Here is a 26,233-nt window from a genome sequence, read left to right on the forward strand (position 1 = left end):
AGAAACTTTTTGAGTGAACTATCCCTTTAAGAAAGTAAATAGGGTCATAAAAGTAATTATTGGTAATTACTATATATTATACTTAATTATACTATATATAATTAAGTAATATATCTTAATGTCGTTCCAAACCTGTATGGCTTTCTCTGTTCTGTGGAACGTAAAATGTTAAAAATGTAAAAATGTTTTGAAGAATGTTGGTAACCAAACAGTTTCGGTTAAATTATACTTGGCTAAGGAACTACTAATGGTTTCATATGGAAGGTAAGACAGTGATGAAAGAAGTAATCCATATATAGAGGTCTTAAAGGTACAGTAGCAAACTAACGATTTAACTTCATGGGTCCGAATGTGGAAAAGGATCATGACAACTCTTTGGAGCAAGAAAACCTTAAAGCATAAGGGATATGGCCCATTTAATTGGATGCGGGTGCAGAGGATGTGAACATTGGCACCTGATATGGAGCGGACTCGTGTGCGAGTGGTGTTGATCTGCTGGCCGGACTGTGACTCTAGTATAGCCGGAGCCTCTTTCGTCTGCCGCGTGTGAAGAGACGGGTCCGACCTGCAGAACATTCATATATGGATAAGTTTTTATATTTTCCACTCACATTCCCATCTTTAGACGCTCTCTTACGAGACTCAGACCAGTAAACACTGTCATATGAGGCTATTGCTTATCCTTATACGGTAGGGGGCGCTATTACACATCTTCTGAAAGAGAACTGAATCTCCTGATCAAAACACGTGCAAAGAAGATGCAAAAAACGAGCGATCCCATATGTAATCATATGCATATGTAAAATAACGCGAACATCAACATTAAACAGAATATAAATCAAGACTGCCTAAATTTACTGAATGTAATGTCAACCCAGGACAAGCTACAGGCCTGTGAAGCATTAGGGGTGTTGATGAACTCAATCTACTCCATCTGTGTCTTGATCATCGTTCTGAATCTGATCTGGATGTAGTCTTTGAGAAAAACGTGATTTTCTCAGCTTTTTGCTCAAAATTTTACTTTTTTTAATAAAACTTACCCACATTGTTGATCAAAAAACAATGCATGAAGCTAGAATAAAACTTTTTTTAGTTTTAAAGCAGAGGGTCTGTTGTTTCATTTTATATATTGCATGTTCAGATATTCATACAACAAAATATTCTGGGGGCCATGAAAATTGAGTAGAAATGATCAAAAACGCTGGCGGTGGCTGGCAACTTTTTTTTTTTTAAACGCTGGCGGGGAAAGAGTTAAATGTTTGTAACCTGGTCATTTCTCCTCCTCCGGGTCTCTCTGCCATGTCCAGACCGAGAAGGGCTTGGGTTCGCGAGCCGCCACTGGTTGTTATAGTGACTAACTTATTCCCAACCAGCCAAGTCATACTGGGTCCACCGGATAACAGGAACTCGGCAATGGGAGACCTGAGAGAGAGGGAGAGAGGAGAGAGAGAGAGAGAGAGAGAGAGAGAGAGAGAGAGAGAGAGAGAGAGAGAGAGAGAGAGAGAGAGAGAGAGAGAGAGAGAGAGAGAGAGAGAGAGAGAGAGAGAGAGAGAGAGAGAGAGAGAGAGAGAGAGAGAGAGAGAGAGAGAGAGAGAGAGAGAGAGAGATTTTATAAAGTCCATTACTCATCTTTATTTAGCGTCACACGCGGCCACAAGACACTGGAGATGCTCTTGTGAGAAAAACACATTCATCTATGACAAGAGTTTGCTGTTCTCACTCTAAAAGTAGATGCTACACTTTCCAAAACAACCGGCCGAGTGAGGATATCGGCTGATTTGAATATTCACATAGAGAGCAAAACAACTTTTGAAAGACTGACTGAGAAATAAGTTTGCTCTGGAACAAAAGGTGGATCAATGCAGCGTTCAGCCGGTCTGCTTCAGCCCAGATGAAAAATAAATTCTATCTGAAGGTCTGCAAATAGAAAGCGCACAAAAGGATGAAGGTCAAGCAATTACGGCTCTACCTAAAAGTGTGTAAACTAACCTAAAACAAAAGAAGAAGAAAAGGCAGAGACAGCAGCAGCTCTGTGTGAATCTTCAATGCATTCATTTAGCAGACACTTTGTTTCAAAGCGAGTTACAAATGAATGAAATTACAATTCCTTTTGTTTAAAGTCAGACGGTAAAATAGCTTTTGGTGCATTGATGCATGAGCTAAAAGATTATACCCAAGTAATTGGCCAGTTAGATTTTCTTGCCATACAAACATGAATACTTACTTGTAGAAATAAAAAATAAAAATGTTATTGTTTCAGTAGTCGTTTTTAATATTTTTAACATATATTTTAAACAAATGTACACAATAATTCATTATTTAAGTTTAAGGTAGGTAAATATTTCTCCTTTTATTTTATTTTATTTTATTTGAAACAATAAAAATGAACAACTATTAAATGTGTCAGTTAATACTATTATTATTATTACGCATTACATTTCAAAATTATTAGAAAATTAACTAGAAAATTAATAGTTAATCAGTTACAGTTTAGGGAAATAGGAAATTAATTAGTTATTTTTAATTAATTATTATTATTAATTTATTTGAAAAAAAAAAATCCTTTTTTTGAAACCTGATAAAACAAAATTTACAATTAGATAATAGTTACTTAATTTAATGTGTTAATTTAGTGCATTTTTTATTACTATATATTATTATTTAAAAAAAAAAAAAAAAAAATATATATATATATATATATATATATATATATATATATATATATATATTTTTTTTTTTTTTTTTTTTTTTTTTTTTTAATAATATCATTAATATAATATAATATAATCTATACACACGATAAAAAAAGCAATTACTCATGCCTTATTCAACGCTTTCATCTAACATGATAATGTAAACAAATTTAATTATCTTCACTTAATGGCGTTTCTAATCAAATACTGATATTCAACGGCAAATATTGACGCATTTAATTGTGATTGATTGACCTGATAAATACTAATACTAATGTGATGAAATTAGGGCAGTAAATGTAAGACGACTGTGAAGTGTAGCTGGGCACCTCTTGGGCAGCGCAGAGAAGTTGGAGAAGACGTATCGGGCCATCATGTCCAGGCAGGTCTCGGTCAGCTCCAGGTGGACCGTCTTCAGCGCGTCGTCGGCCTGCATCACCGCGTTCTCGTCGGCCGAGCCCAGGCTGCAGGTGGTGGTGGACGTCTGCATCCTGCACAGGACGGGGGTCAGGGGTCACACACACAGGGGTCAGAGGTCAGATTCACAACCAGCTCACACTGGTGCTAGTGAAGTCATTGCTCGCTCTCTAACACAGTGTCCTAACCAGACATGATGCCAGCGGAACTGACTGATTCCAGTTCTGATTCATTTGATTCCGATTATGACATCACTGTGGGCGGAGCTACACCCTCTTTTTTGCTTGTCATGATTGCAAATGGAGTCACGGCTGTTTTGGACACCGTGTGAAGCGAGAGAGTCAGCGGGTAATGAATCAGATTCAGATGGTGATTGAAGCTGGAGTGACCCACTGAAAACACACACACACATGCAGTTAAAATACAGACTCACACTCCATGAATCAAATTAGAGACATTATGTTTGTTCATCTTTGCTTAAAGGAATAGTTCACCCAAAGACTCACTCGGCAGTGTCATCTAAACCTGAGAATAATAAGAGTCATTTTATTTCAATCGTTAATTAAAACTATATATACATATGCAGGTGGGAAAAAATTATATTTAAATTAGAAATGTTGCCTTGGCAACTAACTGAAATAAAATGATTAAAGTTAAAGAAATAAAAATTCTATTAAAAAATAAAAATGATATAAAAATAGATTTATATAGAAGTTAGTGCGGTCAAATTGATTAATCGCATCTAACATAAAAATTTGTAAGTGTGTGTGTGTGTGTGTGTGTGTGTGTGTGTGTGTACTTATAAATTATACAAACCAATTAATCGATTTGACAGCACTAACAGAAATATAAAAATAAAAAAAACTATAAACTACTTAACTACAAAAAAATACTACAACTTTATTTAAATTTAAAATGAAAACTGAAAATATAAAAATAAAAGCTCATTCAAAATATTAATACTAAAATAGTATATAAATAATACTAAAATAACACTTTCACTCTTATGTCATTCTAAAACCACATGACTTTATTTCTTGACTAGAACAAAAAATGCGCTCCAAAACTGTCATAAAACGTTTAAAGTTTCCTAAAAGTGGCCCATATGACTCGTGCATTATATTCAAAGTCTTTAGAAGATATATATGGATATTTTTGCAAGGAACAGACCCAAATTTAAGTAATTATTCACTGTAAATCTCATTCGCGCTTTACACCATTGTGCATTGACCAATCGTGTTGTTTTATTTTTAATATGCATGAACTTTTGAAAGAATTTACATTTTTGGGTGAACGTTTCCTTTATTCATTTTGTTTAGTTGAAGTCCATTCTATTTCCCTCTAAAGTGACACAAAACTGGGTCTGTAAAAGGGACAAACTTTGAGAGAGAGAGAGAGAGAGAGAGAGAGAGAGAGAGAGAGAGAGAGAGAGAGAGAGAGAGAGAGAGAGAGAGAGAATAGCCAGACAAAACCACACCAGACACGTTCAGCTGCCACACACACACACACACACATTATCTAGATGATCACATTAATCTAAGGCCGCCATCAGCATCCTGCCTTTCTGTAACCACGGCAACCGCATCCCAGGGGAAATCAACCAAGTCCAAATCATCTCCATACGCTGAGACAACACACACGACACAACACACCTTTGAGCTAAAGTGCTTTTGACTTTTACATCAGGCACAGGTGAACAACTCATCCAGAAATCACGAACTTGACGTGTGCGTGTGTGTGTGTGGTTGTGTGTGAAATACTAGCGAGGAATAAACAGCCATTTATCACCAACAGTCCAACAAGGACGGATATGAGTACATGTGGGCGTCAGAGACGACAAACGCGCTCGACAAAATAAAGGAGTTTCAGCATGACCTGCGTCATCTGATGTCACCCCTTTATAAATCAACAGAATGTCTATCAAAATAAAAACTATATTCTATCTGGAGAATGATACACACACACACACCACAGAACGACACCGTGAACTTCACCTTCAGCGACCTGGACTTAAATGTCAATATTTCACACTGATAAGGTTGGGATGCAGTTTATCTCTGGTGTGCAATGAAATGTCACCTCTCCATTATCCTAGTGAATAAAGACAGCATTAGCAACAATAAAAAATTAAACATTTATTTATTATTTATTTATTATACATTTATTAAAAAAATTACTTATTAAAATATGAGTATTTTTATTTATTTAGCATTTACCTTTAATTGTCTTCATTAGATTATAAAGTAAATAATTATATCTGAATATAAAGTAAAATAACATACTTTATAATCAAATAAAAAATGTGCAAGTAATAATTATATTTGAATATAGTCAAAAATATTTTAATTATTTTAAAATTAAAAAAAATATATACATATATATATTATTTTACATTATTATTTTATAAGTAAATAATAATTACATCTTAATGTGAAGTAAATTATATATACACATATTTTAATTATTTTAAGTATAACATATTTTTATTTACTTGTGCGTATGTGTGTGTATTTTTTTTTCCAAATAATTCTCTAAAATAAATTAATACATAATTTTATATCAAACTTGACTGTGCACATTTTTAAAGGTAATTTCCAGCAAATGAAATGCACATTTTTAGGCAATTGAACTAACTTCATGAAGGACGGAGGCTTTAAATCAGCTTTTCACGGTTACTGTAATGCACGTACAATAGAAGTGAACAGGGAAAAGTAATTCCCTGTTTTTACTTTACACAGTTTACAGCTTAAATAGCAAAAAATGATGTACAGAAAAATAAAAAATTCAAGCATTTAAGCCCTAAAAGTGAATGACCCCGTTGACTTCCACTATAAATGTGTTGATGTAAACAAACACAACCTGATGGAAGGGTCAATGCTATTTACCGTAGTAACTGACAAGCGCTGTCGATAAGAGATTAAGCTGAATCTAGAACATTCCTTCGGCTGCTTTTGCACGAGGGCACAATTGACTTTTTCCTCACCGGAATCGATCCAACAACCTTCTGGTGTATCCGTCCTAAGCCTTAACCAGCGCACCATAGCAAATCACTGGAGCGTCCATAAACAGGCTCATCCAGCACGCATACACACACACACACACACACACAGAGAGAGAGAGAAAGAGAGAGAGAGAGAGTCCCAGTTTGTGTCCAGCTGAAGTGGACGCCTCATCTCAGAGTTGACCTATAATGCTTTAATGTCCAAATTATCTTATTATATCTGTTTGCACAGTAAATGCATGAATTTTCCAGATAAAGAGCACTCAAATAAAACCAAGATAAGAACCTGCCAAATTTATCTTAACTTCACGAAATCTCCATCAAGTCTCTGAATCCTGGGCGTCCAGCACAGCTGATCATAATATCAAACCCTACCTTTGATATCATGATATTCTCTAAGCACGTTGATCTTTTCCAAAAGGCACAAATTCCAACATAAACATCTTTTCACTGCTGTGTCACACACTGAAAACATTTCACTGTTCATCAAGCCCCTCCATCATCCCTATTAGCGGCAGTCGGATGATTGTTGATGAGTGTGGAGTAGATGATAATAATTTGACTCTATTGATGCAATAAGCGATGACGGCTGAATATAAATGCGTTCAGAGCATATTCATTTCTTCACTGGATATCTAGTGAGCAATTAATATTTGATTCATTTAGAGGGGGAAACAGAAAAAGTTTAAATTTCCCAGTTGATTTATGAAACTGAAGCGGTACATTTTCTTCATGTTGACTTTCAACTCAGGCTTGTGATTTAGATCCATTCCAGCATAATTAGCTCGCCAAAAATGTCATTAAATCATAAAGAGCAACCTTGGAATGATCCAAACAAAACCCCTCGGCACAGAAATACGTAGCAAAGCAATGACAGGGTAATCTAAATAATAAAACAAATATGCCGTATGAAATCCCTGAGCTTGTTATTAAAGGACTTTCTATTCTCTACCACCCTTTAACTTGTAGACACTGAATTAATAGATTGTATGGTAATTAGATGCACTGGGTTACTAAAACACACACGTTCAGGGTATATTACTGCCAGTCTCTCTCCCTCCGCCTGTTGGTGTAAATCTCTCCTGATGCTACACTGCCCTCTGCTGGTTATGTGTTAATGAGTTATTGAGTAGCAGGAGGAGGTCAGACTTCATATTTAAATGTATGCAAATGAATATGAGGCTGATGATGTCCAGTGTGTTGAGTGGAAAAAACACAAATGTGTGTTTCATATGGGTTTGAAATGACATGAGGTAAGTAAATGATAACAGAATTTCCATAAGTGCTAAAAAATACTTTTTTTTTTCTTCTTTTTTTAAATCGGGTGAAAAACAAAACATGGAGGAACAGCATTTGAAGAGGGCGTCAGTGTGGCATTTTCAGTGTGTTTGCAGCGTTTCATGTTCATGGTTCAAAATGCACTTTGATGAAGCATGGATGGATACTTACCTGGATCATGTGTAAAGAGAGTGTGAACATGATGTGAATAAGTGAAGGTTAAAACAGGCGGCAGGCTGAGAAAGTTGAGTGCGCCCCCTAGTGTTTGGGAGCTGAATTTCTGCAGTTCATTTCGTTCAACAAACAGCAAAGACAGAAAAGCTTGACGCTAGATTGTGTGACTGTCGGCCTACTTTCGCTTTTTCAATCTCGCATGCTTCCTGTGTACAGTACGAAGCCCTTGAAGGGACATGGAGAAGGGGAAAAAAACAGTTTGGAAGGAATGCTATATTTCAATGCTTGTGCGCTCGCTCGCATCACTTTTGCATCGTCTCACAGAAATACTGTGTTCCCCGAAAAACTGCGTTCACTAGCAAAAGAGTTTTTTCTCTCACCTCGTATTATTTCCTTCACAAACGTTTTGCGGATTAACGCAAATTTTCTCAGTGAAACGCAAAAGTTTTGCTGGAGAGCGTAAACCTTTTTGTGAGTAAACGTGAAGCTTCTCGGGCGAACGCAAAAGTTTTACGCAAGAAAGTAAAAGTTTTGCGATCGAACGCAATGTTTCTCAGGGAAACGCAAAAGTTTTGCGAGAGAACAAAAGTTTTTGTGAGTGAATACTAAAGTTTGTCAGAGGAACACAAAAGTTTTGCAAGTAAACGTAAAAGTTTTGCGATTGAACGCAAAGTTTCTCAGGGGAACGAAAAAGTTTTGTTAGAGAGCATAAACGTTTTTGTGAGTAAACGTGAAGCTTCTCGGGCGAACGCAAAAGTTTTGCACAAGAAAGTAAAAGTTTTGCGATTGAACGCAAAGTTTCTCAGGGAAACGCAAAAGATTTGCAAGAGAATGTAAACGTTTTGCGAGTAAACGCGAATCATCTCGGGCGAACACAAAAGTTTTGCGCTAGAACGTAAAAGTTTTGCGATTGAACGCAAAGTTTCTGCAAAGAAATGCAAAGTTTTGAGAGAGAACGTAAAACTTTTTTGTGAGGTAACGTAAATATTTTGTGAGTGAATACAAAGTTTTGCAAGAGAACATAAAAAACGATTTTGAAAAACGAAAAATGATTTGTGAGTGAATGCAACTTTTCTTGGTGGAACACAAAAGTTTTGCGAGCAAAAACCAAAGTTTCTCAAGGGAACGCAAAGTTTTGCGAGAGAACATAAAAGTTTTTGTGAGGTTAATGCTTTGTAAGTGAATACCAAAGTTTCTCAGGGGAACGAAAAAGTTTTATTAGAGAGCATAAACGTTTTTGTGAGTAAACTTTTCTTGGTGGAACACAAAAGTTTTGCGAGCAAAAACCAAAGTTTCTCAGGGGAACGAAAAAGTTTTGTTAGAGAGCATAAACGTTTTTGTGAGTAAACGTGAAGCATCTCGGGCGAACACAAAAGTTTTGCGCTAGAACGTAAAAGTTTTGCGATTGAACGCAAAGTTTCTGCAAAGAAATGCAAAGTTTTGTGAGGTAACGTAAATATTTTGTGAGTGAATACAAAGTTTTGCAAGAGAACATAAAAAACGATTTTGAAAAACGAAAAATGATTTGTGAGTGAACGCAACTTTTCTTGGTGGAACACAAAAGTTTTGAGAGCAAAAACCAAAGTTTCTCAAGGGAACGCAAAGTTTTGCGAGAGAACGTAAAAGTTTTTGTGAGGTTAATGCTTTGTAAGTGAATACCAAAGTTTGTCAGGGGAACACAAAAGTTTTGCAAGAGAACGTAAAAGTTTTGCGAGTAAACAACATTTTTGCGAGTTAATGCAAAAGTTTTGCGTGAAAAAGTAAAAGTTTTGCTATTGAAGGCAAAGTTTCTCAGGGGAACGAAAAAGTTTGCGAGAACAAAACATTTCGTGAGTGAATGCAACTTTTCTTGATGGAAAACAAAAGTTTTAAGAGTAAACGCGAAGCTTCTCGGGCGAACGCAAAAGTTTTGCGAAATATTGCAAAAGCATTGAAATATCACTTTTCCTCCCATTTTCTTCTCATCATCATATCCCTTTAGGGCCTCCGTGATACCACCATTTGTTCATGATAATAAATAAATAAAAAACATTCAAATGAACACCATCACAAACAGCACAATAAAGCACGGTAAAAGCAAATACTAAACGGGGTTAGGTTCAAATCAAAACAGGTGCACGCAAGTCAGTGGCCAGGCTCAGCGCATGCAGTCAACGTTACCACCAATGACACGAAAGAAAAAGACAAAACCCTCCTCCAGCATGCACCCTTTCCTGCCCAATCAGAATTAGCCCAAACCAGATGTCCACGCCCAGCCCGCATCGCCCGCCCCCAATGCCCAAGCCCCGCCCACCGTCCCTGCATACAGAAAAGGAAAAGTAGGGATATAAATCGGTTGCTGATGTTACCAAAAATGCTCTACCTGCGCACCGCATGCTCGGACACACTGATGCTTCGGGAGCGGAAGGCGTCCATGGCCGACAGATCTTTCAGGTCTTTAACGGGAGAGTTTGCGCTGGGGCCTTGCTTCGCCACTTTGGTCGTCCGCAAACTGCCCGAGGGCAAACAAGGTCAGGTGTGCGTCAGGGTAAGGTCGTGACCAAGGAGAGTTGGGGGGAATTTGAGGCATATTTTAACAACGTCGGCATGGGTGGATGGGGGAGTGCGATTGGTTGTGGAGTGTCACGAAAGTGGCCAGCGACCAATCACAGGTGGCGGATCCGAGGTGTCGGCACACCCCCAAACCACACCCAATCAGAGGAGGGGGGGAGGGGGGAGGGGTCAAATAAGGAAGTGAAAGGAAAACAAAGTAACTTGGTCAGCAGTGCACACTGAGAACCGGAAAACAGGGACGACATTTAAAAAAACGAAACAATAACAGAGGAGGAAACGGAAAACTGGAAGGAGAAACAGCATATAAAAGATCAACAGACACATGACAAGGCATAAAGTAAGCAATATACTGTCAGCATTCTACCAAATGAATGAAAGAGTTGGAGAAAACAAGGGATAAACTCATCAGAGAGCACAAACATACTGGTACAGGGGAAGAAAAAAAGCACTCAAGACACTGCAATGATCATTATAATGGAAATTAATAGCAATAGGAAAACAGTGATATGGTCATGTGTATGTGTGTGAATTAATACAGCAAATAAACACATAAATGAATGACGGGATGAAGTTAAACTAGAAGCTGGAATGGAGAATGTGATGCCTGGCATTTGAAAATATATTTTTGAAATACATTTACATGCACATCATTTTCAGATTCATAAACCTTTTCTCCAGCCTTTGACCTAAAATATATTCACTTTCAATAATTTAACAGCACATATGCATTTTCACAGTTCTCTGATGCAGGTAAACGGATAAAATATTGAATCTTTTTAGTAAGCATTTTATTTTTATATGATTTATTTGAAAGTTATTTATTTAAATCGCTTTTTTTTATTTAAATGTTTGCTTTTTATCAAAACGTAATCGCACAAGTTTTTCTATCAACACACAATGTAAGCAGTACATTTCGAACTCTTGTCATTTATTACACTGCATTTAAGTAATTTTGTGCAGTACTTTTATCGACTTTTGAATGATGCTTATTCATGTTATTAACAAAATGTAGGTTATGATGTTTAAAAAATGCAAGTAATAAAAAAAATCTCCTCCTCACTTGAAAACGTCTCATCAATAGTTTAAATTTTTCCCCCAGAATTACCTTTGTGTGAACATGTACATATATAAACAAATGTTCAGTTATGATTGATATTCTGAGTAAGATGCTTACATGACCCAAAAGTCTGATTAATACAAGAATAAGTATTGTTATATTTACAGAAATGTATAGAGACTACAATACGGTCTTAATATGGTGATGGCAATCAGGTTATTGTGTGTTACATGAATCCTATATAATCATAATATGACCAAGTTCTCATTCATATCTGAATATTCTTGTGCATGTAAACGCATTGATTGATCTTTCTCTCTTTCAGGCTTGTAATTCAAAGTTCCAGCTTCAGTGTCAGGACAAGACACAGGACAGGAAAACAATAAAACACTGAAAATTAACCTGGAATTTGTCATGACAATGAGATTAGATGGTTTTGTGGCTCTGGACATAGTTGATCATGGACTTTATTAGTGGTAAGCCTGGGAAAACTCTTTTGTTGTTACAATAATTGCAATGCATTGATTGCTGCACCAGATATCCTGGTTACAATGGTTTATTAAGTCATTAGCATGGAAATTTCCTGTTAAATTGAAATGATTTATGAGATACTTTCGGTTTTTAAATCCAATGCACAAAGTGAAATGAAGAAAAGGGGAGACAGAGAATGAATGAAGTAGGAAAGAGTCTGCTTAATGTAAAAGAAAATATGAATATGATTCAGTTCAAATCCACACGGGACTGTTAACCTCTAGTTTATTGGTCCCTTTGTTAGACATCATATGACTAGTTGTTCTGAGTAGAGTATCACAGGATGGGACCATGGCTCATTAAACATCAGCACAAGATTTAGAGCTGTGTGTGCTTTATATTCAGGCGTTTCTTCAACTACGGCCATTTTAAGTCCTTTTAGAAATTAAACTCCATGAACACAAACTTTTTAAACTTACTAATTTAATGAATCTACTAACAACGTCCAACATTGTATGAACACACTTCTTTCATGAACTGTCACACATATTTACATCATCTTTATGTGTTAGAAATAGAACCAAGCAAGCATACATATATATTTATATATCTTTGCTTAGATTATTTTTATGATTTTTTATTTTAAGATTGAATTGCATGAAAGTATCAAAACTAAAAAAGTATTGCTAAAAAAGCAACAACTCCAGAACAGTTTTAATGTGACCTTCCTGTTACAAATAGTCAGAAGTCAAAATCTATTAGTCTGGATAAAAATCAATCCCTGGGACATAAAATGTCCGCAGTTGAAGAAACACTCTTTCATAAGTGAATGTGTCAATGGTTTTGATGTGATAGTCACCACCTCGACAGATGATGAGAGAAAGAGATAAACAGAGAGAAAGAAATGAAACCGATAAGAAAAGACAGAGAGAAAGAGACGAGTCAAACTAGCATCCGTGAGTCGCGTGTGACAACTGATGTTCTGACGTAATCAGACACATAAAGCCAAAAACCACGCCACTACCATCAAAAAATGAACCAATGAGGCGCCTGAATGACTGAGTCCAACGGCGAAACCTGACATGATGCGGCCGTACATGATCGTGTGTGTGTGTGTGTGTGTGTACCTCTTGGGTCTCTCGTTCAGGCTGGTGCTGCGCGCTCTGAAGCTGCTCTGCTCGTGTGTGTCATCGAACGGCAGAAGAGCGTTTGAGCGGAGACCCTAATGACACAAAAACAACAAGTCAACACAAACCGATCGTTCAAACTGCGAGCACCTGAGCACAGAAGTCCCACCACCCACCTTGGTGATGTACTGGACGAAATCTTTCCTGAACGGCAGCCTGCAGCGTATGAACCACATGGCGATCACATGATGGGCTAGAGACACTATGTACTGATTAAACCTACAGAGAGCAGAAGAAAAACAAGAAAACTACTAAAATACATGTCGTTCGAGATCATTCTGCCTTTAAAATACTCTAACGCTCACAGAGGCTGCATTTATTTGATTAAAAAAACAGTAAAAACAGTAATATTGTGAAATATTATTACATTTTAAAATACATGTTTTCTATGTGAATGTCTGTTAAAATGTAATTTATTCCTGTGATCAAAGCTGAATTTTCAGCATCATTACTCCAGTCTTCAGTGTCACATGACCCTTCAGAAATCACTCTAATATGATTCTAATTTGACAGCTTTTATTGGACATAGAAATCTTTTGTAACATTATAAATGACCCTTATGGACCTGGTCAAATCTGTGTATGATGATACTCACTTTGAAGGGTTGGTGTACGGCAGGGATATGGCAAACACGCTAACGTACTGCTCAGCTACGAAGTTAGCGTACAGACGCGGGAGCCGCACCAACGCTGCAGACGAAAAAGACAGGCTATACTATATTCTGATTGGTCAGAGGGTGAGAATGGGCGGGATTAAGAAAGAAAGGCTTGCGCTCACTGGACAGGAACTCCAGCATGGGCGACGCCATGGCCACGGTGGCAGAGATGTGTGTGAGCTTGACGATGAGGGCGGGCAGGAGTTTGATCATGATGTCAGGCATCTCCACGGTGCACATGGTCAGAGCCACCACACACTGCTTAGCGCAGCGGTAAATCAGGCCTTTCTCCAAACACTGAACCAGCTCCCTCTGAGACAGACACACAGGGGACACCTTCAACAAATCAGTCCATCTAGATGTGCATTAAAAACAGTCATGTGACTGAATCATTCGCTCTCATGATCAACTCAGAACTGAATAATACACTTGTACTTCATTTATGTCATAATAAATGTGAATAAATAAAAAAAAGTTATTACATTTCATTACATTTAGATTTAATTTAAAATTCCTAGATCTGACAAAACTTTCTTCTGGAGACATCCTCAATATTAAAATGACTCATAAATACAGCAAATAATGTTTTATTTTGGTTTAGTTTGTAGCAGTGTTATTTTAGTATCACAAATATAGTATTAATAAATATTTTGAATTAATAAATAAATTAAATAAATGTATTTGTTTTATCACGTCATTTATTTAATTATTTATTTTCCTATTAATACATTTATTTATTTATTTATCTCTTTTTTATGTTTTTATTTTTTATATTTTATATTCTCAGTTTAATATAACAAAAATATGATAATATTTATCGAATTTATTAGTTTCTGGGGTTTTTTTTATGTCTATTAAGCTTTTATCATTTTTATATCAGTTTCTGTTTACTTATTTTCACTTTTAGCAATTTTAGTACTTCAACTAAACAAAATTTAGAAATGTTGCCTTGGCAATTACCTGAAATATATTTATTTTTATTTCATATCCTAAATTTATTTTATTTCAATTAACATAGATGTTTTTAATAGTTTTCATTTTTGTTAATGACAATAACTGGTTTGAAACACTGATTATTAGCTTTTTATAAAATCAATAGGCTGTATGGTAAAGCTGCACGCTTCTAAATAAATTGAGAATCATGAATGATTTAACAGAGATCACGATTCTCAGACAACTAAACAAAATAACATGTAAATTACTGGAGGTTCTGACAAAATATTAATTGCTGCAATCTATTTCAAATGATTAATTAATAAAAAAAAGTAAAAATTGGGGGTTGAATGAATGATTCAATGACTCACTCATAAAGACTTCATTTGTTTCATTACTGGATGAATCAGCGTTTTTGAATGAATCTCTTGAATTAATGATTCAATGACAAATACACTTTTTAACAGTCTCTTGTCGCCACCTACTGGTGTAACAATGTAATTGGTATTTACATTTACATTTATGCATTTGGTAGACGCTTTTATCCAAAGCGACTTACATTGCATTTCAAGGTACACATTTACATTCTTATCAGTTCTTGCTTTCCCTGGGAATCGAACCCATGACCTTGCCAAGTTACTTTAAAAAGGTGATTTGCTCTATTTTGATTATTTCGTAGACATCAGTGTTTATATCCGAACTATAAACTAACAATATACTGTATGGTGTGTTGTCATTTAGACAGCAAGTTCAGGGTGTGTGTGTGTGTGTGTCACCTGTCGGGACTGTTCTAGGTAGCTGTGGTAGGAGGTGAGGGCAGTGAGGACAGGAACCACAGCCAGCTGAACATCCGTGAGGGAGAATCCATCGGGAGTCTTCTTCAAACGCTCTGATATTAGCCGGTCCGTGACCTGCAAACAAACACACTCTCTCAAATCAACTAGTTCCCATACGGTTCATTACATTTAGTTACTGTAAGTGTTGAAGTTTTGCAAGCGCGTGTACAGTACCATCGAACATAGCGTGGAGCACAGATGATCGATGCTGCACGGAGACGACAATATCAAGACTTTATACTGGATTGTGCACGACATCTTATCCAGCACCAGCTTCAGAACCTTCCAGTCAGTCTCCTACATGCCAAACACACACATGATCGGCAAACATTCATATACATGTTTTATTTAGTGTGTTTAATATAATAATATAATGTGACTTATCTGTGCAATTTTTACCAGGTGCAACTTACATTCAGGTGCTACTTTTTCCCCCCGAAAAATATGTTGCAATAGTATTAAACCTGTATTTTGTGGAGGAATATCTCAGCTGTGTGTATGTGTGTTTGTGTACCATCTTCAGGCACTGGAGCAGCACGTTGAAGGCCAGGTTGTAGGGCAGATACGCTGTGCGAATGGATGAGGGCGGAGCGGCTGGAGTGGGACTCCCTGTCGGTGGAGACACCGTTCCTGCCGGCTTCTTATCGGACACTCTCTTCTCCGACTCACTGAAAACCAGACATTTGATCAACCTGAATGTCCCTCCCTAATAATTTATACTTCATTTAATTTTAATAATACATTTAAACAAGTCAATACTTTATTTAAAATTAAAATTAATAATATTTGAATATGCCCCTTAATAATTTATACTTAATTTATTTTAATACATTTAAATAAATGTATACTTCTTTTACATTTAATAGTTTTTTATGTAATTTAAATTTAATAAATTAAAAAATGTTAACTATTTAAAAATAATGATAACTTTAGATAACTTCGAAATACTCTCCTTAATAAATTTACTTAATTTCATTTTATAAATAATTTTAAATACATGTAAATGTAATACAATTTAAATGTACAAATAATTGTATATACTTTTATACTTTATTTAAATGTAATAGTCAACCTGAATATCCTCCTTAATAATTTATTTTAACAATAAATAATGAATTAATAATACATTTAAATAAGTGTATACTTAATTTAATAATACATTTTAATTTAATTGTAATAATTAAAATTTAAATGTAATGATACATTTAAAAAAACATTTACACTATATTTAAAAATTAATAATAACTTTAGTTAGTCTAAACACCACCCTTAATATTTTATACTTCATTTAATTTTATAAATACATTTAAATAAATGTATTTTTTATTTCAATTTAATAATACATTTTAATTGGATTTAAAAATACGTTAAAATACATTTATACTTTAATTAATACATCTGAATATTGTCCTTAATTATTTATACCTAATGTAGTTTTAATAATTAATTTAAAATGTATACTTTAAATTGAATAATAAATCTGAATATCCTCCTTAATAATTTATACTTAATGCGCATTAAAAATTGAATACTTCATTTAAATGTAATAATATATTTTAATTTAATAATATATTTTACCCTCCTTAAAGGTTTATCCTTAATTTCATTTTATAAATACATTTATATTGTATTTAAATTTAATAATACATTTTTAGTTAATTTTAAAATACATTTATACTTTATTTACATTTAATAATAAATCTGACTACTCTCCTTAACTATTTATACTTAATGTAATTGTAATAATTCATTTAAATAAATATATTCATTTAAAAGTAATAATAACTCTTTAATACGTGTGTGAGAAAACGGCAAAGAAAGCACGTGTTTGTGTTCTTACCCCACGTCACAGTGACAATAAGGGCTGAATCTCAGGACTCCATCTTTATTGGGAACACCCAGGCGATGAAGAGAGTCCGCCCTCATCATCAATAAGAAATCAAAGACCTGACACAGAAACAACGAGAGAAAACGACACTTCTACTTTTTCTGAAGTCGAGGTGTTTCTATGAGTTGTTAGTTGCTGCTTTGCTAACTCAAGTCTGACCTTCAGCCGTATGGAGCTCCCGATGGCACTGCAGTATTTGTTCTTATAGTGAAGCTGCAGATGAGAAATCAGCAGCTCGAACACTCGACTGGCGTGACTGGCGGGCAGACTGTACAGTTTACTCTAGAGAAGCGCAGAGACACAATCACTGGAGCTGCTACGGAGAATATTCGTGATCACTCTGATCGAACGATGAGGTGTTGCGTACCTGCAGTATGTCTAGCAGACCCAGTATGGCGGTTCGGACGTCCTCCATGGGCGACTCCACACACAGCTCTCGTTCTCCCTCCATAGAGCATGATAACGGACGACTAGCAACCTACAGGAGCACAGGAGAGTCGAGCTTCATCAACATATTGTTGTGCCAATTCTGAGATGCTACATAAAATAAAAATAAAAATAATAAACAAAATGCAAATAAAATTTCTGAAACATGAATGCAAAAAATGTATATACGCTCACTGGTGAATGTGACTGAATAATTTGCTCCGGTTAATAGTTGTTGATCACTAGCAAATATGCTAGTGTTTTTAAACTACTAATTTAAACTTAATATAAATGTATTAATACAGTTAAATAAATCTATACTAATTTTAAATTTAATAGCCAATTGAAATAAATTTAATACATTTAAATAATTGAAAACTAATTAATTATTTTAAGTAAAAGAGCCACAGTGGCTTCATTCCCTGGAAAGTGAACAAATGGGATTGAAAGGCTGCTGAATTCGCAGATAGTTTTTTTGTGTGTTTGAGGAAATGAATACCGCATGCATGCATAGCTAATGACACGTGTCTCTGTGGAAACTGGCCGTAATAATGAACAGGCAGCAAACGGCCCGAATGATTTCCATCTCGTTCCAAAAAATCTAATTAAATTCCTGAGAATTATCACATTTAATAACCTCGTATTAATTTAGACATGCTTGTGCTTTGAACTATTTGGTTTATTTAAATGACCTGAAAAAGAACACTTCCACCGGGTGCACATTTAAAAGAACATTGGAATGTTTCAATTTAAATTTCAAACAGGAGAAAAACGGAATGCATGAAGTTCCGTTAGTGACATTATCATCATCATCATCATCACCTTCTCTATGATGTCGAGCAGGCTGCTGAAGTGATGCGTGTTACAGCCCTCGGCTAGATCCACCAGCAGCTGCGTGGCCTGTTTCCTGACGGACAGGTCTCGATCTTCAGCGATCTGACCCAGCTGAGGAATCACCACCACCTCGATCAGCTCCTCCTGCTCCGAGAGAGAGAGAGCACAGATGGTCAAGAACAATGTGAATCTCACGAACGCATGGAGATCCGTGTGTGTGGTTGAGGACTGACTTCATAGAGCTGTCGGTTTGTGCTGAGCACGAAGGACAGGATGTGCAGAACCTTGATCCTGATCATAGTACGGCTCTCATTCCTGAGAAGGGGAGGGGGGGAGAAAGAGAGAAAGAGACAGAGACAGAGACAGAGAGAGAGAGAGAGAGAGAAAAATAATTTTATTGAAATTAATTTTATAACACTGACACTAATTTTCCCGTTTTATTCCCCGTGAGGCTGCTTTGAAACGATCTGTATTGTCTAAAGCGCTATATAAATAAATAAATAAATAAATAAATGTGAATTGAAGTTTCCAGACCTGAAGAACTTCTCCATGAGTTTCAGGAGGTTCTGCAGCCACCCGTCTTTGGCCGGCTGGATGGACTGAGCTCTGTAGGAAATCAGCGTCAACACGGACGCGTCCTGCCAGAGAGAGTCACCGACAGTCAATCAAACCAGACGGTGTCAGAAGAGGACAGATGTGCGGAGAGAGAGATGAACTCACGGGACGTTTCTCAGCGCACTTCTCCACCAGGCTGAAGAATCTCTCTGAGGACCCGTGGAAGTCGTTCTGCTCGTACAGCTCCTCGACGGTGCTCAGCAACTCATAAACGATCACCTTCAGATCAGGACTGCCCATCGTCTGCACACAGGAGATAAACACCCATCAAACATCTAAACATCTGGCTCGTTTGGAGCGTTCTCCCCCTTAGTTCGGTTCGTTTGGGCATATATGAACACGGCAATCGCACACCGAAAAACAGTGAGGGATCACCTGAGCGAGGTGGAACCATGTCCCTTTAGGGGCTCCGTAGAAGTCTATATGCCTGTCCTGTTTGTATTTTACCATGAATTTTATATATGACAAGACTCCCAGCAATGTTTGGTTCAATATTTGGCTGTAAAAATAATACCTAAAAAGATGTTTTGATTTGGTTCCCAAAGATTAAATTTAAACATTGGGAATGATTATATATTATTAGCTATGTTTCCATACAAAGTTGCGAATTTATCTTATGTAACAGTTGTTGCATATTCATCAATAATTGAATCGCTGGTCATGTTAACTTGCTTTCTGAGGCTGAAGCGAGACCGTTCTGGCAGGCAATTATACCAAACCACTTTGACGACAGACTTTGCTCAGGCATTTCAGAACGACCAAAACAGCATTTTAGACGCTGTGCAACGAGATCGGTCCGCTGGTTAGTCCAGTTATTTTATGCAGTTTTTTATGCGATATCCCAAAAAGCTCATAAAAATAGCTAGCTAAAAAAATAATAATAATAAAGATTAATTTTACATGCGTCAGAGGGTTAACACGCCTCCTAATTGCATATCCAAAATATGTACATGATACAAATGTTGTCCCAATGAAGCCTTGATTCCTGCTCAAAATGATAAGAGTAATATAACAACAGTTATAATAAGCCACAATAAGCCCGCGGAGCTGCTGTCTATCCATCCTGACGGATGAGCCGAATCCCAAAACACTCTGACCGTTCACTCGCATGTGATTTGTATTAACAAATTATGGTTTGATTAGAAATGAAAGCGAACCGAAACCAAGAAGAAATTGCAACATTGTAACAACTTTAACCCGTGTTTCAGAACAAAGCAAACTATCTAAAAAAAAAAAAAAAAGTGTGTGTGTGCATACCTGTATCTGCTGCAGGAGTTTCTCTATGACGGACAGCAGGATGTCCCACGTCACCACCTGCAGCTCTCGCCCGTACTTCTTGATGAGTCGCGTGATCGACAGCACGATCTCATAGGACACCACCTCATTAGAGCAGCTCATGGCCTGGGCACAAAGGTCAGAGGTCAAACAGTAGTAGGTTTAATACTACATATACATACATATATATATACTGTATATATATATATATATATATATATATATATATATATATATATATATAAACAAAAACTGATGACAAATTGGTAGACACCTTGTAGAAGGAAGGCAGGACCAGAGTGGGGGTGTTTTTGAGGGCAGGAAGTCTGTGAGCCCCCCACAGCGCCATCCCAACAAAAAACACTGCACCCCTGAGAAGAGCGGCATCCTCCGAGTACACCCTACACCACAGACACACACACACACACACTACTGAGATCACTAGAGCTGCCAACATTACAACAGTTGACACATTCATTGACTTCTAGTAAATAAAGTATAAATTATTATTATTAAAAAAAAATAGTAATAATATAAAAATATGATATGTATCATGAACAGTGTTGGGGTAACGCACTACAAGTAATCAGATTACTTTTTTCAAGTAACTAGTAAAGTAACACATTACTTTCAAATTTACAACAAAATATCGGAGTTACTTTTTCAAATAGGTAACTAAAGTTACTTTGTTTTCCTATTTATGGACTGACAGCTCTCCTGTTCCCATGTTGAGGGAAATCGGGAGTGCAGAAACGTTGTGCACTGTGTGAACATGATGTTATTGTAGTTCTAGACTAAGTGTTTACTCATCTCACTGGCACAAAATCTATTTCAGTATTCCTCAAAATTAATAAAAAACAGTGAAATGCAAACTCTGAATATTACACAAACCTGCAATAATGAAATATGTTATATAATACAAATACCCTTTATTTATTTAATCTCACTTTATTATGCAATGTCTTGACCTTCGATGATCCAATTTAACCATAAGGAAAAATTACTTTAGATAAACGTCACATATGTGTTTAATTTTTGCGATCCAGAATGGAAAAAAATTGTTATTAAAAAACAAGCCAACCCAGGCGGGAAAAAGTAACACAAAAGTAGCGTAACATTACTTAGTTACTTAACACAATTAGTTACTTTATAAGGGACTAGGGAGTAACGCAATATTGAAACGCATTACTTTAAAAAGTAACTTTCCCCAACACTGATTATAAATATAAATATATTTATGTATAATTCCTTGTAATTATTTAAGCACATAAATTAAAGACCAAAAGGAAAAAACTAAGCAATATGGATGAAAATTATAAGATAAAAATATTTTTCTAGGTATCTATTAGTAGTATTGAGTATTCAAGTAAACATTCAGATAACAAAGAAACAAAAGTAATCAAACAAGTGAAAATATTGTATTAAAGGTGCCTTATGTAAAAATTGAGGTAAAAATATCCAAAAAATGAGCTACATGCATCAAAAGAATGAGAAGAAATAAGGGCGATGATGTCATTAAAAAAATGTCAAGTTATAGTGCTGCAGAGATATCAACCTCAATTAGCATTAGCATTAACCCTCTGAGGTCGACAAACGCGCCGACGCGTTTTGCCGGATTTTCTCCACATTGTAGCACTATAAACTTAAATTACTCCATCATTTATGGTCATACAGAAAAAAGAAATATAAAAAAAGAATCTGTGATATTTCTCCTTTTGTATGTGTCCACTTACAATCAAATCAAAACATTGTGCTTTTGTAAAATAAAGAAAATAAACAGGGTGTGCTTTCTGCCTCTCCGTCGCGGTGAACTTTTTTTTCTTGAGCACGTCTATAAACTGAAACAAAACTCAGCGAATACTTGTCACACATTTATGAGCCATATACCTTTATAAACATTTAAGTGTGTACTTTTAAATGATCGGATTCAAAACGAAAACAAATATTCTCTGTTTAAGTAATTTGTATAAAACCAACAAGATGTCCAGCTTCTCAAACGCTTGCTCATTACAGTTAATTTGGCCACGCCTACTCGCGCAAAAGATATTCACATGCAAATCTCCACATGGAACGCGAACGCGCTCGTTACCTCAACAACAAAACACTTCACTTCACTTTTCGTCGAGTTTGAAAGACGTGCCTGAGCTTACATTGGATTTAGGCTACCTCAGAAGAAGAAGAACGCGATTTGAAGACAAGAAAGATAAGGTAAGAAATTCTTACATAGCCTAGTTTGTTATTGTTGCATAAATGTCACGTTGCAGCTGAACTGTTGCTAGATATATGGGGAATATTATAATATTTAGACCCATGTTTACTGTGTTTGTGGATATCTGCTCAAACATAGATATGTTTATGGTAACCATAATGTTTTATATTTGAGAGTGATCGCGTTTGAATGTATCATATTTTGCAAGCGATCGCGTTTGAATGTATCATATTTTGCAAGCGATCGCGTTTGAATGTATCATATTTTGGATGAAAGCAAAACGCACCAAACAGCTTCATGTTTTTATTATTATCTCATTTCATATCATCATAACGGATGGAAACATTTGAAGTAACATGATAATCAATATATTTTTCTCTAGCTTCTTTTGAAAGATTTATAGGCTGCTATAGGTTATTTATTGTTATTATTATTTTATCCGCACTGCGCATATACCTTATGCCTACAAGGCACAACAAACCTGGTGTTCATTATATTATATATCGTTGGAAACGTGTGTGTGTGTGTGTATTCTGTGAATTTTAAAAAGGAATTTTAAAAAGCAATTTTAACCAGAAAAATCTAATATTTATTTCCAAAATCGTGCAGGCCTTTCTCTTGATATCAGTATGTTCACTTTTTTTTTTTTTAGGTCCCAGATGCCACTGAGGACTTCAACATTCACATGAGTCTCAGTACGTGAACATGGTAAAGTGAAAATCTTGGAAATGAAAGGTATGTACAATGTTTTTAGGAATGGCACAAAGGTCTCTGTCTTTGAAGTGCTTTTTTGGCATTTGTTGTGTATCTTTGGATTATGTTGTGTTGTAAATAAATCCAAACAATTTAAAAGCCATTATTTTTTAAATCTCCTCATTTACAGTATTGTGCAAGGTTGCTCAGAATGATAGGGGCCTGATAGCTCCTAATAGGGCCGTTAGGGGAGGTTCTTTGTCTTTCTCAGGTGAGAAAAGCTTACATATTAATGAGCTCTCGCATAAGGCTTTTTCACACAAAACACGTCGTAAAATTTTTAAATCAATATATTGTCTTATCTGAATGAGCAGTCAGGGTGATTTTCACATAGTTTTGCAGCAAATATTCTAGGCTACGTCATACAATTTTCAAAAGTCTTGTGAAGAAATAATCAGTATGGGTTTCATGGCCTTATTTCAGTGAGAATTTTTTTTTGTATTTTCAAAAACCACGCATAAATGTCATTATCTCAAAACTACAAACTTTTACATACATGCTGCTGATATATTATTGTAGCAGAGTTTGTGCTGAATACAGTGTAATTAGACTTTAGCCATGAAAATGTCACAAGTAACAGAAATAACCAGAAATGTCAGAGCATGTCAGAACACCTCCAGGGCCCAGAAAACAGCTCAGACCTCAGAGGGTTAATAGCCACGGCCCGACAGGTGTCGTAATACCAGTTTCGGCCATGGGAGGCGGTATGCCGGCAACATAACCACCAGCCAAACATGCAATACACGAATAACTCGCACGGCTTGTGGGCGTACTTGAACCTGATGTCAATCGTGTGGAAAGTAGCCTACTGCCCACTACTACATTCAAATAAAATATGATAAAAAAGGAACAGAACCAGAGTAAACATTGGCACTGCTTTCCATCGCTGGAGACAACTAATGGACATGAAAAAAATGAGGTTTGACTTCGAACTTGCAACATTTCGTTTGGATTGGTAAGTAAGATGCTGTTAGTATTTCGTTAGAAGTTTGTTTTATATGTTTGTGTAGATTTTCGGGAAGTTATAACATAGAAATGTATCGAAGGCTGTTCGATAAACGTATATAACGTTCATAAATACAGTATTGTAATATAGTACACATAGCACAATCTCTATTGCTCTTTTTTTCTTGCCAACTACGTGACCTATATTATGTATATTAAATGGCTTTCCTGAGGTAAATCTGACATAATTGTTCTCCAGCTGTGTTATTGACCTCTTCACGATGATAAAAAACACTGATTGGTCGATATTATGTATGAGGAATACATTTTGGTAAGTTGTAGCCTAACGTTACTGTATCTTTCAGTGTTCGTGATTTTTTTACTATTAGCTAGTAGAGATGATCGGTTCACATGCGCTAGGGATCTGTCGTGTAACATTTACAAGCGCCAAAACGGTATTTAATTGACAGAATCTGAGAGCTGAGATTTTTTTATATCATAACTAACCTGCTCTGTCTAGTCTGTCGGTCTCCGTGTCCTCTTTGCTTCGCGATTTTTCTGTGCGTGAGAAAATTGATGTGTGGGGTGAGAGCGTGTGAAAAGTGTTTGCGTGTGTCTCACGGTTAATGCGTGAGAGTTGGAAGCTCTGGTTACGTTGGCGCTAGCTTGGTCAACATCAGCGAATGCTGTCTGTCAAATTAATGTAATTCAAACTAACAATAAAAATGTAATATGAACAAAACGAATATGAACATATTCACTGGTAAAGGTGAAGGGGAGTAGCTTGAAGATATTCATACTCTAGAGTAGACCAACTCACTTTCTGGAGGTATACTGCCCCCATCTGGTATGGAATGTGGAGTATGAATTTATTTATTTTTACATAAGGCACCTTTAACAAAGAAAAAAAGTCAAACTCAAAATAGCCACTTACAACAGTCTACACTTATGTGTAGTCTACACATCATTTGTTAATGACTTTCGTTATATAAACTCATTTAGTTAATAAAAAATGTGTTATGTTGCTATGTGTGGTAATGAAAGAAAATGCTGTGGACTTGGTACTGAAGTTCAAGACATCCCTATAAGTCACTCCGTACCTCTCCTCCATGATACGGCACATGGTGTATATGGCACTGTGACCCAGGTGAGTCCCCAACACCTTACGCATCAACTAGACACACAACGAGACAAAAAGATCAAGTGGGAGGAAGTCAAAGCATGCTTAAAAGAGACACATTAAACATATGAAGCATCAATGTTTTCATTAAACCGGCTGAACAGGGTTTTTTCGGGTACCTTCCAGCAGGACTCGCAGAACTCCTTCACATTAACAGTTCGGCACAGCGTGATGATGAACATCGTCAGAGAGTCCGAGGGCAGACAGTTATAACACACCACAGCGTCTAACACCTGCAGCGCGACCTACACACACACACACAGATCAGCTATCACTGGTTTGATGGTAATCCTGAAAGACTGAATCAAGCGCCTCTCTGACGTACCTCAATATCGGTGGAGGAAGTCGTCCGGTTACACAGAAAGCAGATTTTCCTGTGAGAAACAAACATTCAACGACATGAGTGAAAACCTTCTTACATTTAGAATTCAGCTCGGCATATTCATTAACCAATTTCAGGGGATCCTTTTAAGAAAACTACAGGAGGAGGAGCATGTGTGCTGGATGCATGATGCTTTTCCTTCACTATCTGAACCGAATCATCCATTTTGAACTTGTTGAAGTTGATGTGCGAGTGTTTTCTTACTGGACCATGAGGGAGACGTTCTCATCCAGGTAGCACGAGTTGAACTTGACCAGGTTCACGAGGACATGCAGGAAATCTGAGGACAGACCGATTTCCATCCAGAGCAGGACAAACCGAGCTGAAAGAGAGAACACACACAAACACCCGTGTGACGTTAAACAAAACCATTCACATTCATTATTTGGAAAACAGCGGCTCAGACAGACACAGGTGAAAGAAAATTATACAGGTTTGGGAGAACATGAGGGTGAGTAAATGAGTTTTAGG

At 36.3% G+C, this 26,233-nt stretch overlaps 1 protein-coding gene across 2 annotated transcripts in view; it reads right to left on the reverse strand.

Moving 5' to 3' along the window:
* tsc2 (TSC complex subunit 2) overlaps positions 1–26,233 on the reverse strand; it is a 44,473-nt gene that overhangs the window by 15,902 nt on the left and 2,338 nt on the right. The window contains exons 6-29 of one of the 2 annotated variants that reach the window (XM_084099669.1): positions 25,967–26,084; positions 25,706–25,754; positions 25,500–25,625; positions 25,301–25,374; positions 20,568–20,694; positions 20,276–20,419; positions 19,124–19,261; positions 18,938–19,041; positions 18,637–18,718; positions 18,392–18,547; positions 17,511–17,621; positions 17,303–17,425; positions 17,096–17,202; positions 15,770–15,923; positions 15,430–15,552; positions 15,196–15,330; positions 13,609–13,798; positions 13,427–13,520; positions 12,948–13,050; positions 12,772–12,866; positions 9,926–10,054; positions 3,023–3,184; positions 1,267–1,422; positions 456–565 (exon numbers count right to left, since the gene is read on the reverse strand). In XM_084099669.1, the coding sequence (XP_083955795.1) occupies positions 456–565; positions 1,267–1,422; positions 3,023–3,184; positions 9,926–10,054; positions 12,772–12,866; positions 12,948–13,050; positions 13,427–13,520; positions 13,609–13,798; positions 15,196–15,330; positions 15,430–15,552; positions 15,770–15,923; positions 17,096–17,202; positions 17,303–17,425; positions 17,511–17,621; positions 18,392–18,547; positions 18,637–18,718; positions 18,938–19,041; positions 19,124–19,261; positions 20,276–20,419; positions 20,568–20,694; positions 25,301–25,374; positions 25,500–25,625; positions 25,706–25,754; positions 25,967–26,084 (2,910 nt within the window). The remainder of the gene's footprint in view (positions 1–455; positions 566–1,266; positions 1,423–3,022; positions 3,185–9,925; positions 10,055–12,771; positions 12,867–12,947; positions 13,051–13,426; positions 13,521–13,608; positions 13,799–15,195; positions 15,331–15,429; positions 15,553–15,769; positions 15,924–17,095; positions 17,203–17,302; positions 17,426–17,510; positions 17,622–18,391; positions 18,548–18,636; positions 18,719–18,937; positions 19,042–19,123; positions 19,262–20,275; positions 20,420–20,567; positions 20,695–25,300; positions 25,375–25,499; positions 25,626–25,705; positions 25,755–25,966; positions 26,085–26,233) is intronic. The other variant, XM_084099670.1, reaches the window with a different exon arrangement.

The sequence above is a fragment of the Abramis brama genome (genome assembly GCF_963993115.1).
Source record: "Abramis brama genome assembly, chromosome: 2".
NCBI lineage: Eukaryota > Metazoa > Chordata > Actinopteri > Cypriniformes > Leuciscidae > Abramis > Abramis brama.